The sequence below is a fragment of the Denticeps clupeoides genome, chromosome 3 (genome assembly GCF_900700375.1).
Source record: "Denticeps clupeoides chromosome 3, fDenClu1.1, whole genome shotgun sequence".
Classification (NCBI taxonomy): Eukaryota; Metazoa; Chordata; class Actinopteri; order Clupeiformes; family Denticipitidae; genus Denticeps; species Denticeps clupeoides.
In genome coordinates, this window is record NC_041709.1 from 31,421,648 (window position 1) to 31,439,900 (window position 18,253).

The 18,253-nt window shown below is 45.3% G+C and overlaps 2 protein-coding genes across 3 annotated transcripts; one reads left to right on the top strand and one right to left on the bottom strand.

The window, feature by feature from the left end:
* The first annotated feature begins 4,558 nt into the window (after positions 1-4,558).
* On the top strand, positions 4,559-14,463 carry LOC114785220 (von Willebrand factor A domain-containing protein 5A-like). Its single transcript, XM_028971125.1, is given in 20 exon segments — positions 4,559-4,601; positions 4,908-5,185; positions 5,351-5,573; positions 5,654-5,823; positions 5,894-6,008; positions 6,363-6,526; positions 7,654-7,742; positions 8,333-8,477; positions 8,553-8,632; positions 8,697-8,786; positions 8,788-8,809; positions 10,313-10,471; positions 10,968-11,071; positions 11,177-11,367; positions 12,322-12,378; positions 12,856-12,921; positions 13,308-13,444; positions 13,523-13,646; positions 13,739-13,848; positions 14,446-14,463. Coding segments are annotated over 20 exon segments (2,385 nt in total).
* LOC114785729 (zinc finger protein 501-like) lies at positions 14,140-17,697 on the bottom strand. Of its 2 annotated transcripts, none has more exons than XM_028972269.1 (5): positions 17,342-17,697; positions 17,050-17,153; positions 16,903-16,963; positions 16,576-16,777; positions 14,140-15,861 (listed from the first exon to the last, which is right to left on the bottom strand). In XM_028972269.1, exons 1-5 carry the CDS (start codon positions 17,420-17,422, stop codon positions 14,786-14,788), a joined length of 1,524 nt encoding a protein of 507 aa, XP_028828102.1. In that variant the 5' UTR covers positions 17,423-17,697; the 3' UTR covers positions 14,140-14,785. The 2 variants fall into 2 exon arrangements, with proteins under 2 accessions (XP_028828102.1, XP_028828101.1); XM_028972268.1 differs by having other exon boundaries at positions 16,897-16,963.
* Between the last annotated feature and the right edge of the window lie 556 nt (positions 17,698-18,253).

The following is an 18,253-nucleotide window of genomic DNA, read 5'->3' on the forward strand; positions in this document are numbered from 1 at the left end:
GGTTGAGATCTGGAGCCTGGCTAGGCCACTCCAGAATCTTGAAATGCTTCTTACGAAGCCACTCCTTAATTGCCCGGACGGTGTGTTTGGGATCACTGTCATGCTGAAAGACCCATCCACGTTTCGTCTTCAATGCCCTTGCAGATGGAAGGAGGTTTTCACTCAAAATCTCACGATACATGGCCCCATTCATTCTTTCCTTTACACGGATCAGTCGTCCGGGTCCCTTTGCAGAAAAACACCCCCAAAGCATGATGTTTCCACCCCATACTTCACAGTAGTTATGGCGTCCTTTGGATGCAACTCCACATTCTTTCTCCTCCAAACACAACAAGTAGAGTTTTTACCAAAAAGTTCTATTTTGGTTTCATCTGACCATATGACATTCTCCCAATCGTCTTCTGGATCATCCAGATGCTCTCTAGCAAACTTCAGACGGGCCCGGACATGTACTGGCTTAAGCAGGGGAACACATCTGGCACTGCAGGATTTGAGTCCCTGGTGGCGTAGTGTGTTACTGATGGTAGCCTTTGTTACTTTGGTCCCAGCTCTCTGCAGGTCATTCACTAGGTCCCCCCATGTGGTTCTAGGTCTACAATTTTGTTTCTGGTGTCCTTACACAGCTCTGTGGTCTTGGCCATAGTGGAGTTTGGAGTGTTACTGAAGTTGTGGACACGTGTCTTTTATACTGAGAATGAGTTCAAACAGGTGCCATTCATACAGGTAATGAGTGCAGGACAGAGGAGCCTTTTACAGAAGAAGTTATAGGTCTGTGAGAGTCAGAAATCTTGCTCGTTTTTTAGTGACCAAATGCTAATTTTCCACCATAATTTGCAAATAAATTCTTTAAAAATCAGAGGATGTGATTTTCTGGATTTCTTTTTCTCATTTTTGTCTCTCATAGTTGAGGTATACCTATGATGAAAATTACAGGCCTCTCTCATCTTTTTAAGTGGTAGAACTTGCACAATTGGTTGCTGACTAAAGACTTTTTTGCCCCACTGTGTGTGTGTGTGTGTGTGTGTGACACACACACACAGACACAAAAACAGAAGCAAACATACTTTCTTATATTCCCATGACTTTTAAGTCTTTAAAGGGGTGGTAGTAGCCTATTGGGTAACACGCCGTGTGTGTGTGTGTGTGTGTGTGTGTGTATACACACATACACACACACATACAGTTCAGGCCAAAAGTTTGGACACATACCTTCTCATTCAATGTGTTTTCTTTATTTTCATGACCATTTATGTTGGTTCTCACTGAAGGCATCAAAACTATGAATGAACACATGTGGAGTTATGTACTTCACAGTCACCGGACCTGAACCCAATCCACATGGTTAAGGGTGAGCTGGACCACAGATTGAAGGCAAAGGGGCAAACAAGTGCTAAACACTCCTTCAAGACTGCATTTCAGGTGACGACCTCTTGAAGCTCATCGAGAGAATGGCAAGAGTGTGTAAATCAGAGCAAAGAAACTAGAATATAAAACATGTTTTCACTTATTGCACTTTTTTTTTATGAGTGAAAATCTATATGGTCTTCTATATAGAAATTGTCCATGCAACAACTGGATTGCAAGATATTGAGCTCAGCGCCCATGTAATAAAGTTTATAACTGTGTATATGAGCCGAATGCCTGTGTTTTTTATACGTTGACTTTGACCCGGTGGTGTCTCTGTGGGAACTCGTCACGCTGCATACTGACCTGGAAAACCAAGCCAACCGAAATGACGTTCACTCTGCGAGGTGTAACCGTTTTTCCTTTTCTCGGTTAGAACATGTCGAGCAGCAGTAGACTAAGCACGGGCATTTTTTCAGTTGGCAGATCCTCACTCCTTCACTTCGCACCTTGGCATGACATCATGGGAAATCGACCTATAGAACAACTGAACTATCCGAACAGAATACAACTACAGTTCAGCGGCAAACATTCCTGCTCTGTACAGGGTGGGCCATTTATATGGATCCACCTTAATAAAATGGGAATAGTTGGTGATATTAACGTCCTGTTTGTGGCACATTAGTATATGTGATGGGGCAAACTTTTCAAGTTGGGTGGTGACCATAGTGGCCATTTTGAAGTCGGTCATCTTGGATCCAACTTTTGTTTTTTCAATAGGAAGAGGGTCATGTGACATCAAATGTATTGGTAATTTCACAAGAAAAACAATGGTGTTGGTTTTAACATAACTTTATTCTTTCATGAGTTATTTACAAGTTTCTGACCACTTATAAAATGTGTTCAATGTCACCAACCATTCCCATTTTATTAAGGTGTATCCATATAAATGGCCCACCCTGTAGAGCACCCAACACTAATCCTGGGTTTCTTCTAAACATGGCTTAAAGAAGAAGGGGACTGTCACGTATATTTACCACCTCAATAAAACACAATAAAAAACTATTCTACTTTTATACTATTACAGTCACATATTACACAGTTATCCGGCACTTCCCAAACCGTTCAAGGCGCCCACTGCTCACTAAGGGTGATGGGGACAACACAGAGGACACGTTTCGTGGTGCAACACAGTGACACATCTTTTGGTCATAAGATACAGCACCACAACGTTTCCGAACATTGCTCAGAGCATCATGCTGCTTCCGCCGGTTTTCGGTCACTGTTAGTAAGTAAGTAAGATCGGTCACTGTTCAGGAAATGTGATGCACCCAGAATACTTTAATCTAAAACACAGCTGTATCTGTCACATCGGGTGACACTGGTCAAGCGGTATTATGGATAAAAAATTCCTGGAGGTCGGCACATTACATTTACAGCATTTATCAGACGCCCTTAACCAGAGCGACTTACAGTCAGTAGTTACAGGGACAGTCCCCCCCAGAGCAATTTAGGGTTAAGTGTTTTGCTCAGGGACACAATGGTAGTAAGTGGGATTTGAATATATGCTTTCACGTATAATCAAAGTCAATACCCTTTAAATGACAATACCCTCTTCACAGTTGTGACGGTGTCCATCTGGAATGTTTCTGCCCTCTGAAATTATCCTGCTTATATGGTCCTTGTAAAAGACCCTAAATAAATTTTTTGTGCCCATTCATGCTGCGGTCATGCTTGAGTCTTACTAATTAACTTACTAATGAATTCTTTTTAGATCTTTAGTAATGTAGAACACTGAAGGTCCTCTTTTCATGAGAAATGAAAAGGAATGCTCATCATTTTACGATGCATGTGTGTACGATTGTATCGTTATTCACCACATGAGATTTTGACACACAGTCCTACAGCCAACAACTAAAGAAGTATTTAAACACAACACAGTGACCCAACATTGTGATGAAAACCTGGAACATTTACACTTACGGCATTTATCAGACGCCCTTATCCAGAGCGACTTACAATTAGTAGTTACAAGGGACAGTCCCCCTGGAGCAACTTAGGGTTAAGTGTCTTGCTCAGGGACACAATGGTAGTAAGTGGGATTTGAACCTGGGTCTTCTGGTTCATAGGAGAGTGTGTTACCCACTAGACCCTACCACCCTGGAACAGGTTTATATATACACATACACACAAACGCACACACACACACATACAAAGACAATAAGTGGATGTGGCAACAGTGGTTTCTGCCTCTTGCCATAAAAAGCTGTGGAGATGATAAGAAAATCTATGCCGCTCACCCTTACTGCCACCTAGCAGGAGAGGGGCAGCGGTGATCTAGTGGGGATCTAGTGGGGAAGTGGAAGGTTGCCGGTTCGAGTCCCGAATCCTGAGCAAAGCACCGTCCCCACACACTGCTCACCAAGGGTGGTGGGTTAAACACTGCAGCACAGCACTGTGTGTTTTCGCTTTTGAGTGATCTGCAACCATCATTCCACGAAACATCTCATGGGAGAATTTTCTACCTCCGCTACACTGTGCACAAAACACTTTAAGCTTGAATATGACAATACAACAATCTAAAATTACGTTGGCCCACTATGTGCTGATTGGAAATGCCGCCCAGTAAACAATAAAATCTTTTTATTGTTTCATTACATGTCAACGTCTCGTCTTTCGCTGCAATCATAAACTTACAGGGGTTGTAAAACCATTCAGTTCAGATAGTGGGCACTGACGCAAATGAAATATGAACATTGTCTTTTTTTACACTGGAACAGGTGCTTATCACAAGAAGGTCTACTTCTTCAGTACTGCAGTCGAAATAATTCACAGGTAGCTACAATCAACCGTAACTTACTTTTTAAAAATATTTTCTTTCCCTCCTCTTCTAACCCTGCTCCAGATAAACCTGTCAAAATAATATGTGATTTATGTTTATATATTAAGCATGGTTCAATTGTGTTAATATAAGGCCAAACGATTCTCTACTGATTCTCTAGCGAATTACAAGGCACTATAAGATCTGTTTCATTTAAATGGCGTACAACATGCAGTTCACATTTCCTCTATTTCATGCTTAGTATTGGACGAGCGACTTTGGACTTTTATTGGACTAGAGAGTGACTGTCTAAATTCATTTGTTCAGACACATTTTTTTAGTTGCTGTCACTGATTGCAAGAAATGTATTTTTTGTGTGTAGTCTGAAGAACAATGCCAGACTGTGGTGGCCTGCTTACTGTCCAGAATGAACCAGGTATGGAGCTTCTCTTTTTTCTTTTTTCATATTTATAAGAACCTGCAACCCACTCAGAGGACTCGAAGTTCAGAGCACCTTGTATTTGTGCACTTCTGATGTCATGGTCCTGCATTAATTAATAGCCAATAGCCAAGTCTTTTTACATTTTACAACATTTTAGAGCGACTTACAATCAGTAGTTACAGGGACAGTCCCCCCCCCTGGAGACACTCAGGGTTAAGTGTCTTGCTCAGGGACACAATGGTAGTTAGTGGGGTTTGAACCTGGGTCTTCTGGTTCATAGGCAAGTGTGTTACCCACTAGGCTACTACCACTACCACTTTTCCATTGTGTTTCCTCTTCCATCTGTTCTCTCTCATTCTCATTTTTATCCTCCAGTTCCTCTGAAAGGCGTGGAGGTGGAGGTACACGTGAAGGGACATGTGGCTACTGTCACCTCCACCCTGAAATACGTGAATGAAGAGCAGAGCCCCATAGAGGCTGTGTTCGTGTTCCCCCTGCCCGGAGACGCCGCCGTCTGCCACTTCGGTGCCAAGATCGGGGACGCCGAGGTGGTGGCGGAGCTGCAGGACAAAGAGAAGGTGAGGAAAGCAGAGTGATATGGGTTGTGATGTTACTAAACAAGGTGATACATGTCATGTCAGGTCAATGCCTGCAGGCGGCGTTGCAGGGAACAGGAGCGGCAACAACATGGACAATGAACCCAATTGATTGTTATGGAAAACTGTCCTTTGTCCGTGTCTCAGGCGCGGGAGCAGTATGATGATGCGCTGAGCTCAGGCCATCAGGCCTTTCTGCTGGAGGAGAGTGATAAAAGCCCAGATGTGTTCCGGATGAATGTGGGGAGTCTCCGCCCAGGAGAGAGCGCCGCTGTGTCCCTGGTCTACATCATAGAGCTGACTGTGGAGGCCGACCACGCCCTGCGCTTCTGCCTTCCTGCAGTACTCAACCCCCGCTACGCACCTCCCGGTGAGGGACAGAGCAGATTCTTCACGAGAGGTCTGAAGAAGAGAAAAATGTGCCAAACGTGTCTCTGTTGCTTCTCTCAGAGACACGCCGGGCTGACGTTCCTCAGGTGACGTCTGTACCAGCAGCTACGGTGCCCTACACCTTGTCTTTGAAAGTCCACCTGTCCTCACCACAGCCCATCACTAAAGTAGAGTCCAAGTGTCAACTGGAGCCCCTGACTTTCCTCAATGCGGAGAAGACCCTGGCCGAGGTAGAGTCTGGGCTTTGTTTAAGCTCCGATTGTGAGAGAAAAGCTGCTTGATCTCCTCCGTTTTCCACAGGCGAGTCTCTCCTCAGGCCACAAGTTTAATCAGGACGTGGAGCTGCTGTTTTATTACCAGGATGCTCATCAGCCCACTGCTATAGTGGAGGCGGGGTCAGCCAAAGCAGAGCCAGGTGGGGTTTGAAATGAAGTGAACTGAACTGAAGTGTGATAATTATTATAATCTGATACAACAAACATACTCATTACCTTGAACTGTCAACTCTGATCTCAAAGAATGTTATTCCAAGGGCAACTGGACTTGTTTTGGTTCCTTTACAACATTCCACCGTTCCATTCCAGAGGGCTTTCTCACGCCTGAGTACTAGGCGTAGCTGGTTTATAAACCCTGTGGAGCCCTGAAGGTGGTAATTCGTGTCAAGGAACCAAAACAAGTCATTGGAATAACGCTTATTGAGATAACCATGACCTGGGTGACTGAGAACCTCCAGCTTCTATTTTGATCTTTTCCACCTCTACCTGTGCAGGTTCTCTGATGGGAGATCCTGTCGTCTTGATCAGCTTGTACCCAGAATTCACTTCATCACATACCCCACGCGGAGAGTTTATCTTCTTGGTGGACCGTTCACTAAGCATGGATAATATAATGTGCGCCAAGCTTGACGCGAAGACACGGATTGCCAGCACCAGGGTACGAAACCTGATTTACTGACACAATTAACCTGGTTTCTCCAGTATGGTGCAGTGGTGGTCTAGGGGTTAAGGTGGCGAACTCATGATCAGAAGGGTGATGGAGGGCACATTTAGTCATGTGCATCATGCTATCTGCTTGCTTTGTCACAATGGCAAAAACAATCCCTTTCCCTTCTTTTTCACTTTTTAGCTTCACTTTGGCATCCTCAATAGGTGAAAAAAGAAAGAAACACAAGATTTAATGATGTGCATGTGACACATTGATGGGGGCGGGTTTAAATCATCCAGACGAAGGAAGTTGAGTCGGAGGAGCCATTTGCCCCGTGCCATTTTTAGAGCGTACAGTATCTGGGTGATATAAGATGACACCTGACACTTCAGTCATTTGGTTGGGAACAGAATCGCTTTTTTATTTGCACATTAGCCAGCAGGTGGAGCCAAAAGTTCTGTCACACCCTCCCATTCAATGTGTTTTCTTTATTTTCATGACCATTTACGTTAGTAGATTCTCACTGAAGGCATCAAAACTATGAATGAACACATGTGAAGTTATGTACTTAACAAAAAAAGGTGAAATAACTGAAAACATGTTTATATTCTAGTTTCTTTGCTCTGATTCCTGCTTTGTACACTCTTGGCATTCTCTCGATGAGCTTCAAGAGGTCGTCACCTGATATGGTTTTCCAACAGTCTTGAAGGAGTTCCCAGAGGTGTTTAGCACTTGTTTTTTGTTGTGAGGATCACCACCTTCTGCCGGTTCTGAGTTTCCGTGTGGACACAAGATCAGATTGAAAAATGGCCTGAGAGAGAAACAAAATGTGGGGGGAAATATTGATCTAAATTTAATCTGAACAGTAGACGACCCAAGATCTACCATGGAGCCTTGATCTGATTGCTACCTGGATAAGTTGGAGGACATGTTAACACCTCAAAGTCTTCCTCAAGCCAATACTAAACTTTATTTGTAGTACTGCTAATATAACTAGTTAGTCTTGTTGAAGTCACTCTCTGCATTTTCTTTCTTCTGGACTAGTTTCCTGCAGTCAGGTCAGCTGTCAGATATATGCCCGAAAAGGATGAACAGCACTTCATCTTAATTCATTGTCTGAACCTTTCTTTCTGCAGGACACCCTTCTGCTGCTGCTTAAGAGTCTCCCCATGGGCTGCTACTTCAACATCTATAGCTTTGGCTCCGATTACGAATCCTTTTTCCAGTGAGTTCGCACCTTTCAAAACCTTTTTTTATTTAAGTACTTTTTTTTTAAGTACATTTTTTTCCTCATTAATATACAGACAGAACCTCATATTGACAGAAAAATTGAGTTGTTGACAAAGAAAAACTGAAATATCACTTGGTCCTAAACATTTTTTTTGTCCCACTAAATATTCAAACCCTTTGCTCAGTATTTAGTAGAAGCTCCCTTTTGATCTTTCTACAACCTTCTCCCATCTCCTGACTGCATGTCTGGAGCTCAGTCACAGTGATATTTGTGAGTTGGACTCAAATGAAGGTATAGAACCATCTCAAGGAAGATCAGAAGACATGGACAGTGCCAGAGTTAAATATATGAGCGTTTCAGCAAAGGCTCTGAATATACATAGGACCGTGTAATATTTCTGTTTTTCTTCCTCATTAAATCTACAAAAATGTCAAGAATTCTGTGTTTTTCTGTCAATATGGGTTGCTGTGTGTACAATAACAAGGGAAAAAATACTTAAATGATTTTAGCAAATGGCTGCAAAATTTAAGGGGGTCTGAATACTTTCCGTACCAGTGTATATTCACCTCACTCTCACGCCACAGCAAGAGTATTGTGTACGACCAGATGAACATGGAGGAAGCGCTTAAGAAAGTGGATGCAATGAGGGCCAACATGGGAGGGACAGAAATACTCAAGCCTCTGAAACACATCTACAGCCAGCCCTGCCTGCCCGATCACCCCAGACAAGTAAGTAGCTTTACAGTCAGTCTGCACACACACACACACCTTCAGTTGGAATAATGAACAAATCTGTGTTTGCAGCTGTTTCTTTTTACAGATGGCGAAGTGTGTGACACCAGCAATGTATTGGATCTGGTGAAGAAAAACGCCTGTTTTCACAGGTAAAACAAGAATAGCCCTCCTCTCTAGACTGATTTGGCAACATTATCTGTTGTGTGTCTGCAGGTGCTTCAGCTTTGGTATCGGAGAGGGCGCCAGCACTGCTCTCATCACCGGAATGGCCAAGGAGGGCCGTGGACATGCCCAGTTCATCAGAAACGGAGCGCATCCAGCCCAAGGTAAGAAGGTCCGAGGCCAAACCAACTCAAGCAAATCCACATACGCATGTGAACACATCATCATGTTTAAGTTCAAGTGAGCTTTATTGTCATCTCAGCTAAAACTTCACAATCAATATAAATGTTGCATGTGGTGAGATGATAACGTTGAGTTGGACAGTACACAGTGAAACAGAACAACATTTAACATTAAGAGTGCAATAATTGATTGTCCCAGCCCCAGGGGGGGCCTGGATGTTCCAGAGGAAGAACCACCCAGAACCGGAAGAGGAGGAGAACAGAACAGAATCCCAGCATAAAAGGACCATCAGTCAGCTTATACACTGCCTGCTCATCGTTTGGTTTTCCACGTTGCTGCTAGCCTCCACTGTATTCTTGTGTTTGGATCTTCGCTAAGGACCACCTGCTTGCCCTGACTCTTCTCCACGGATTCCACGGAACTGCTGACAGATGCTCAAAAAACCCCACTAGGCTGGCTGGGATGATTGATGGAGTGCGCCACGCACAGAATCAGACCGTGCCCACTGTGCTGCCATTATGAAGGGCCTTAGACAGGTTCTCCTCCATTGGTGAGGCTGCAGCCGCTGGGGCAGGTGCACGATGGGTCCTCGACCTTCTTAGTAGAGGCCTTCTGCCGAAGCATTGCTGGTGAGTGAGGCTCGACGAAGGTGAAAAAGACCGTAATCTGATATTTAAAGATAAATTTAAGTATAAATTCAGAGCACGAGAAAGGAGGCGGTACAGTGGTAGCTTGTTCTGTCGACTGTTAAGTCGAAGCTCCAAAATTCATGCACATGGGTACTCATGTGGGCTCAGAAGAAAACCGCAAGTGAAGAGGTGAAGGATGAGGCAACGGGTGGGCGCAGGGGGCTTTATTAAGAGGAGGCGGAGCCATCTGGCCAAGCCTAAAAGGCGGGATTGAATTGGGCTTCAACGAATAATCGACCGACAGAGGACCGAACGGTGCTGAGTACAACAAAACATTAGTAACGATACTAGGAACACAACACACACAAGCCGGAGATTATATACAGATGGAAAAATGTCTTAAAAAGAACAGCCCTGTCTTAAGAGGACGTGTCGCACTAGGGTGGACGTGGTGGTAGTAGCCTAGTGGGTAACACACTTGCTTGTGGACCAGAAGACCCAGGTTCAAATCCCACTTACTACCATCGTGTCCCTGAGCAGGGAAACTGTCCCTGTCACTACTGATTGTAAGGCGTTCTGGAGAAGGGCGTCTGATAAATGCTGTAAATGCCGCAGACATACACAAACACAACAGAAGAAAGCATACAAATAACACATATCACTACAGCCCTATGGCTACGGACGTAATATGGCCTGTGGAAGGAGCAACGTGGCAATCCACTCATCATTCTGGATGCATTGCAAAACAGGGCAGAAATCCTTCAGTTTGTCCCAAACCTCCCTTCCTGTCCAATACCTATGAATTGTCACTTTTCAGACAGTGAACCTCATCTTCCTCTCATTCTTTCCTCTCAGGTGATGCAGTCTCTCAGCTATGCCCTGCAGCAAGCAGTGGATGACATCTCCGTTGTGTGGAATCTTCCAGGGGGGATGTCTGCGATCACTTTGTCCCCACCCATCAGTGTGATTTTCCAGGGTCAAAGGGCACTGATGTATGCCCAACTTACTGGGCAGGTGAAGGAACCGTTGATGTCGTCTTCATACAACCGTGGGCTAATTTTGGTCAGTCTGGAGACGTTCTGGCCAGTTTTAATCCAAGAGCAGTATTGAGAAACGCTGATTCTGACTAATGGTCTATACATAGTTTAAATAAAAAAAAAAGGACCCAGTGGCCCTGTGTATATCCCCCATATTTTATTTCCCCTATCGTTCCACAGCAGTATGGGGGAGTAAAGAGTTAACCTTTTTAATATGTTACAGCCTTGCAGTGGCTGTTATCAGCTTTATAAAATTATAATGATGGTAATTCATGCATTGAAAAGAGTTTGGCAGAAGCCAATGTTTAGTACTGCTGTAACATTTCAGAATGGCTAGCAGCTAAAAATATTCATTCATAATTTCACATCACATGCACATACATTTCATACTTTCACAGTAATTTCATATAGTTGCACTTCTATTACATTTTAAGTAAATTTGCATTTCCAAGTAACCTGTTTCTGACTTTCAGGACCCACGGGACAGTGAGGGATCTTTAACTGTGAAGTATTATGTGGCAGAGCGGGCTTTCTCAACGAAGCTCAGCTTCAGCCTTAAGCCTACTCAGGATACTGGGTAAGCTGAGCACACACAATCATACACACACATTTATCTTTTTTTTCCTGTTGGGGGCCTGCGTGTGTTTTTTTGCTGTTTCAATGAGGAAGTTCCTCTCTGCAGGCTGAGTCTCCACAGGCTGGGTGCCCGGGCCCTGCTGCGCTCTCTGGAGCAGGAGGGTCTGAAAGAGAAGGTGCTGCGGCTCAGCCTCCAGGCTGGGGTGAGCAGCTACTTCACCTCCTTCATCGCCGTCCACAAGGGGAGCGGGCAGGCCGTGCAGGGGCCGCTGCTCCGCAGGACTGTACCTACTGCAGGTCAGTGTGTGTGTTTAAGACCCGTCTTAAGAAGAATAGTATTCATTTGTGTGTGATTGTGTGTGTCTAATTTTCAGATAGGCCACCTGTTAATGCACTTGCAAAAAGTCAAAATACTGTTTCATACTATAAAAATGTTAAACGTCAAGACATTTGGATCCAACAATGCAACAGAAATATCACATTTTATAACCAATGTCACATTTTGTGCCAATAGTGCTACAGTAGTACCACATCAGTCGAAGACCTTTTTGATTGAAGGATGGCTAATTTTGCCAGTTTTCTTTTGCAGTGAGGCAGATGAAGTGTGTGTGTGATGACAGTATGTTAAGGCCAGAAAAAGGCATTCACCGTCTGCAAGATGTATTGCAAATGAAACCAGTAATGACAATGCCTTTCTAACATGCGTTTTACATGCATCTAAACATATTCTGAAGACACCACTTTTACAAATGCATGTGCAATAATTTGCTGGGGTCCTGGGTACATCGTCACCTACAATATTGTATGTGAAACCAGGGATTAGTAAAAATCTACCGAACCTAACCTATGAAATAGCATTCTGTTTATCTGTAGTCTGTATATGGAGGAATAACAATATGGTTAACCTGAACTTGACTTACTATTGTGAGAATCCATGTATGTCCTCTCTTTCTCAGAGATGCCAATGGGTGCACCACATGCAGAACGTTCTTACTATGAAAGTTAAAAAGTGGAAACAGATGAATCCCTCGGGCCTTCATCAGGCACAGTGACAAGAATGCAACACGACAGAAAGCGGCATATTCAATAAATTAATATCACATTTTGTGTCAATAGTGGCACAGCAGTAGCACGTCAAGAGACTTGTTTTTAACCTTTTGCAGTAAGGCAGGTTAACGCTTCAGAGCCTGGTGACTGGGTTTTGTGTGTGTGTATTCGATGATAAGATGATCTGTGCTGGTATTCCTACAGGTGCCAGGTCGAGAAGTGGGGGTTCAATGTTTGCAAGATCCATTCCACATCATGCAGGTATGTTTTCATCTGAATTTTAATGAAATGTATTTCTGAAGTATTGCAAATTAAACCAATAATGATAATGCCTTTCAAACATGTGTTTTATATGCATCTGAACGTGTTCTGAAGACATCACATTTTCAATGCATGTGCAATAATTTGTTGGGGTCCTGGGTACATCGCCACCTTCTCTATGGCACCTTACAGGCAAAAACAAGATTTATTTAGTATTGAGTGGTTTTTAGAATTTTTTTAATATTGTGTATGAAACCAGGGATTAATAAAAATCCACCTAACCTATAAAACAACATTCTGTTTATCTCTACTCTGTATATGGCGGTAGGGGTAACCCCGAACTTGACTTTAAACCTATTTATTTATTATTGTGTGAATCCATGTCATTTGCATTGAGGCGGCTTAACCCTTCAGAGCCTGGTGACTGGGTTTTGTGTGTATTTCATGACAATACAATGCGTGCTGGTATTTCTACAGGTGGGGGTGCCAGGTCGAGAATTGGGGGTTCAGTGTTTGCAAGATGCCATATTCCACATCATGCAGGTATGTTTCCCACTGCAATTTAATGAAATGTATTTCATGAAGAGTCCTTCATAGCAACCACTCCATGTGCATATCCCTGTAATGTAACAGAATACACTACGATATTCTGACATCTTGTATACTTTCTTTTAACAAATATATATAATGCAAAAAGTAACTGGCCACCCAGAAGTATTGCAAAAAAAAACATCAATGATACTGTCTTTCAAACATGCATTTTATATACATTCTAAACATCAAGACACCAATATTTGTCAAATGCACGTGCAAATGACTCCTGAAGTTACTTTCACTGTCACGTACTCTATGGCACTTTACAGTGAGAATAAAGTTGACCTGAACTTGACTTTAAACCTATTTACTTATTACTGTGTGGATCCCTTTAGATCCAGAACCCCAGAAAGACGCCTTTCTGCAGCTCGTCTCCCTCCAGAAAGCCTCGGGCTGCTGGGAAATGGACTCCTCTCTGGTTGCTGTGTTTGGGATGAGGGAACGGAGAGTGGCCAGAGAGATTCCACTGCAGGTAAAGCCGGTACTTTTGGTCGAGCCAAACTCCACGCTGGAGGTAAAATGAAGTAGAAACTTGTTGTTCTGTGTCCAGGCGGACAGGGCCGTGTTTGCTACGATTCTGGCTCTGGTTTGGCTCCACGGCATAAAAATGGAGGCTCAGTCGGAGTGGCAGATTCTAGCCAAGAAGGCAGCTGCCTGGGTCCGAGCTCAGAAAGGTGCAGCTATGGAAATGAGACTAATTAGGTTGAATTGAAATTAATTATTCACGATATAATCAATTAGACGTTTCATGTTGTGTGTTTTGCAGCGGACTACGTACCCCAGTGTGTCCAGGCTGGAAATGCTCTGCTGGGCTGTCATGTGCAGCAGGAGGCTCTGAGGGACCCCTCGTTGACCTCTCCACAACGGCCTTCTGACGTGAAAAATTATTTAGCGTTTACGTTGGTCTTAGCGGTCCCCGGATACCGTATCTGAAGTCTCATTCCGAAATGCAGTCCCCCGATGACATTTATCCCGAGATGCCCTGTTTCTGTGTCTGCAGCTTTAAATGCCAATGAGGAGGGGGAGTGGCCCACGGAAGTTGAGGGGGCATTGGTGAAAATTACCTCAGCTGCTATTACTTCTGTTTCTATCCACTTTCTGCCTTAACAAATGCAATTTCCCCACTTGTGGGACTAATAAAGGTTGATCTTATCTCATCAACACCGCTCACAATGTTTGGTGCAAACGAGAAGTTGTGTAACCATTCCAGATCTGACCAAAGCTCATTTCTAGCCACTGCAGGACCACAGACGGGCTCGGGGGACTCGAATTAATGTTAAATCACCTCACAACGTGACATTTTCACGAAATAATGCATTATGTAACGTACAGACATGATAACATATGAAAACGATAAATAAATCACAAAATTTAAATAAATTCAGAACCGCAAGCCCTTAGCCAAAATCACACTTCTTCTCACAGTTCATCCTGGTGCTGTGCTCATGCTCCTGAGATTTCTTTTTTCCACAGAAAGCCTGCAATGTTTGATGATGCATTCTTATACCGGGCGAAATACATTTACATTTTACAGCATTTATCAGACGCCCTTATCCAGAGCGACTTACAATCAGTAGTTACAGGGACAGTCCCCCCCTAGAGACAATCAGGGTTAAGTGTCTTGCTCAGGGACACGATGGTAGTAAGTGGGATTTGAACCTGGGTCTTCTGGTTCATAGGCGAGTGTGTTACCCACTAGGCTACTACCCCCCCTATAAAATGTCATGGTAACATGGTAACATCGTCATGGTAACATCAACACTTTCATGGTGTTAAAGCCATCTGAAGCGTTTAGCAAAATGGACGACCTCTATTAGATTTGCTGATCAGGCTCTAGACTGGCGGGCTGACCTTCGCCGTCGTGGGCCTCACTAACGTGTTTCCTCTTGTGGCCCAAGAGGGTCCCGCGGTGACGGAAGCTGATCCGGCATATGTTGCACTCGTACGGCTTCTCGCCCGTGTGCACCCTCATGTGGGTGTGGAAGGAGTCCGACCTGGCGAAGGACCTCCCGCACTGGCTGCACCGGTACGGCTTCTCGCCGGTGTGCCGCTTCACGTGGTGCTTGAGGTTGGTCATCTGGGCGAAGGCGCGGCCGCAGTCGGGGCACTTGTACGGCCGCTCGCCGAGGTGAATCCGCAGGTGGTTGTTGAAGTAGTTGGACAGGGCGAAGCGCTTCCCGCAGTGGGGACAGAGGTACGGCTTCTCCCCCGTGTGGGTCCTCTGGTGCATCCTCAGGTTGCCCGGGTGACCGAAGCGCTTGCCACACTCGCCGCACCCGTGGGGCTTCTCGCCCGTGTGGGTCAGCATGTGCGACTTCAAGTTGTTGCTCCGGGAGAAGCGCGCGTCGCAGCGGGGGCACGCGAAGGGCTTCTCCCCCGTGTGGACCCTCTGGTGTCTCCGGAGGTGCGCCGGGTGGACGTAGCGGCCGCCGCACACGCCGCACACGTGGGGCTTGTGTCCGGCGTGGCCCCTCTGATGGGTCTTCAGGTTGCCCAGCAGCGAGAAGCTGGCGCCGCACTGGGGGCAGGCGAAGGGCTTCTCCCCCGAGTGCAGCTTCCTGTGCGCGCGGAGGCTGCCCTCACTGGCGTAGTCCCTGCTGCACTCCGGGCACCGGTGCCGCTTCTCTCCCGCATGCACCTTCGACACGTGGGACTTCAGCTGCCGCTGGCCGGAAAAGCCCTCCGTGCACTGGGAGCAGTGGAACCGCGGCCCGCCCGTGTGTTTCATCTGGTGCTTCTTGAGCACCGATGGCCGGAAGAAACCCTTCCCACACTCAGGGCAGAAATGACTCTTCTGGCTGGAGCGTTTCTTCTTTCCCTCCTCCTTCCTCTTCTGCTTGCAGGGTCGCTCTTTGTGGTCATTGTCCGGGACGTGCAAAGGCGCCTCGTCTGAAACGGAAAGAAGACGTTTTCCGCATTCGTTCATTTGCTGTTACCCAGAGCGCCTTGCAATCAGTACTTAAAGGCTGGTCTTGCTCAGGGACACAACGGCCTCAAGTGGGGTTTGAACCCGTGACTTCTGAGCCTCTGGGGTACTGCCGCACACCGAGGTATCAACTGTACATAGTCGTGGGCCGAAACGAACGCTTTTGCGTAACAAATTTAAAATGTAAATATTTCACCTCTGTTCCACCAGGGGGCGAACAGTCACACTGCTAACGTCACTTATCGATTTATGCTTGTTCTTATGAATACTTTATTAATGGCCCATTGTTTACATTAGTAAAGATTGCCATTATTGAAAGGTAATTCCATAAACATCGGCATCAAACCTGATTTCAGATTGGGCGCATCCGTAGTTCTTAAATAATGGTTAGTATGGCACTGTGTGCATAAATCTGAATCTCTAGCTCACAGAATCGTTCATAATAACATCACCAACCTTTGTTCTCCAACCCTCCATAAACTGAGAGCATGCGATTAAGGTTAAAGAAATGAAACGCAACACTAACAATCCTGGTAAATAAAAGTATACAACACAAATTAACAAGGCAATTGCAAATGTGATGATGTGATTACCAAACACGGACCAAATATTCTTTTAATTAAAAAAAAAAAAACGTCTCTGTGTGTCCCGAACACCCCATCTCACAGTGTACTTGCCTCCTTCTGCTTCTTTCTGCTGCTCTTCGGCTGCATCTCCTGCATTCTGTCCTGATTTATTACGAAAGTCCACCACTCTAACAGACACCTTCCTTAACGTGCCCAGGTCTGTGGGTGGGACGGCCTCATCACCTACTCCGTCCTTGCTGTCGGAGTCGGTGTCCTCCGGCTCTGTGGCGGACGGTTCGAGGACGTCCACCACCTAGAAAACAGTCCGGTGGACGCAAGCATTACGATTCCCTCCGGTCTGCAAGGAGCACGACTGTATTCATAGACAAGCCCAACACTGTTCCAACTAAAAAGAAGGGAAAGAGAGGAAACCTGCACCAGTGCTTCACTGTCAGCTGCGGGCACACTCTGGTTCAAATTCATTAAATCCTGGTACTTCCTGTGGAGGTGAAAGGTCATTAAATATCAATGCAACTTTTTTTTTTTTAACATGCTAAAGCTGACAGCTGGCAGAGGGGATCCTACCTCCTCTGGATCTCCAGCTCTTGTTGCAGGAGCTCGATCTCAGCCTCCTGGCTGTGCAGCAGACGCTGCAGGCTCTGCACTTCGCTCTGAAGTCCACTGATGGTCTGCAAAACACAACGCTCACACGGTTCATCATGCGACCGCAGTAAACGTATTAGTGACTAGTTAAGTTCATGACAAACCACAAAGAGTAACTTGAGTCGCAAACAAACATTGCAACACGAAAGGTTCATGCTTCGCGGCGAACGTAAAAGCAACTTCGTCGGCTGCAGACAGTGAAAGCAGAAGATACCTGGTTCGCGGCGGCGAGTCGGTTCTCCTTCTCCTCCACGCTCTCGTGAAGTTCCTCCAACTCCAACTTCGGGCCGTTCATGTTTTACGAAGAAGTTTTACTGGATTACAACCAAACCGCTGCAGGTAGCAACTAGCGGCTAAAGGCATGGGCGTACACAGAAGCCACGTGACCCGCAGCGTCGTGCGTCGACGTCGCCGCCATATTGCGAGTGTCTTTTCTGCGGAAACGAGAAGAAAACGATAAAGACGCTATGGTCCTGCAGTGGCTACAAATGGCGATAGGCGTAAAGCGTGCTTTGGTAATTCTGCTTCGCCGTTCAGAGAGCGGCAGCTCAGGCGGTCGGATCTTGAATTTGTCCCCTTATGACATCATAATGGGAAAGGTTACCTCCTGTTTCTCATGCTGTGTCCAGAGAATTTCCCGCCCCTCATCTAAAACAGTATCTCCACCTGCCGTCACTGCTTCTGAACGAGTGAGGAAATGCAGATGCTCTGTGATTGGATGTGAAACTGAGCACAAATTAATTTTTTTAGTTCAGTCACGCGAGACTCTGAAGAACCAGTGGGTTCATTTTATTTTTTCTGAAAAAAAAAAAACTCAACTTCCCTGTTTGTGCCAGACATTGTGGTTGGTGAGTGGTGTTCATCATTTCTGCAAATGTCCCCTCAACTTCTATAGGCCGCGCTCCTCCTCATCCCGCCTCTGTCCTCCTCATTAGCATTTAAAGCTACAAACACCAAAATGGCGCGTCCTGGGAAATCTCATTGTGTGACAGGATCAAAGTAAGAGCAGCCATGAAACATGCTCCAAAGAGGCCGTGAATCCAGAGAGTTAAATGATTAATGAGAAGGTGAAAAAGAAGACGGCCAAAACCAATCTCGTCTTTTTGAATTTGAGAAGGATTTTAGG

Coding starts and splice junctions, on each gene's coding strand:
- LOC114785729 (XM_028972268.1), bottom strand. CDS start 17,422: ATGAACGGCCCGAAGTTGGAGTTGGAGGAACTTCACGAGAGCGTGGAG. Junction 16,778..16,896: donor ACAGTGAAGCACTGGTGCAG/GTTTCCTCTCTT, acceptor ACTGTTTTCTAG/GTGGTGGACGTCCTCGAACC. Junction 15,862..16,575: donor GCAGAAAGAAGCAGAAGGAG/GCAAGTACACTG, acceptor TTTCCGTTTCAG/ACGAGGCGCCTTTGCACGTC.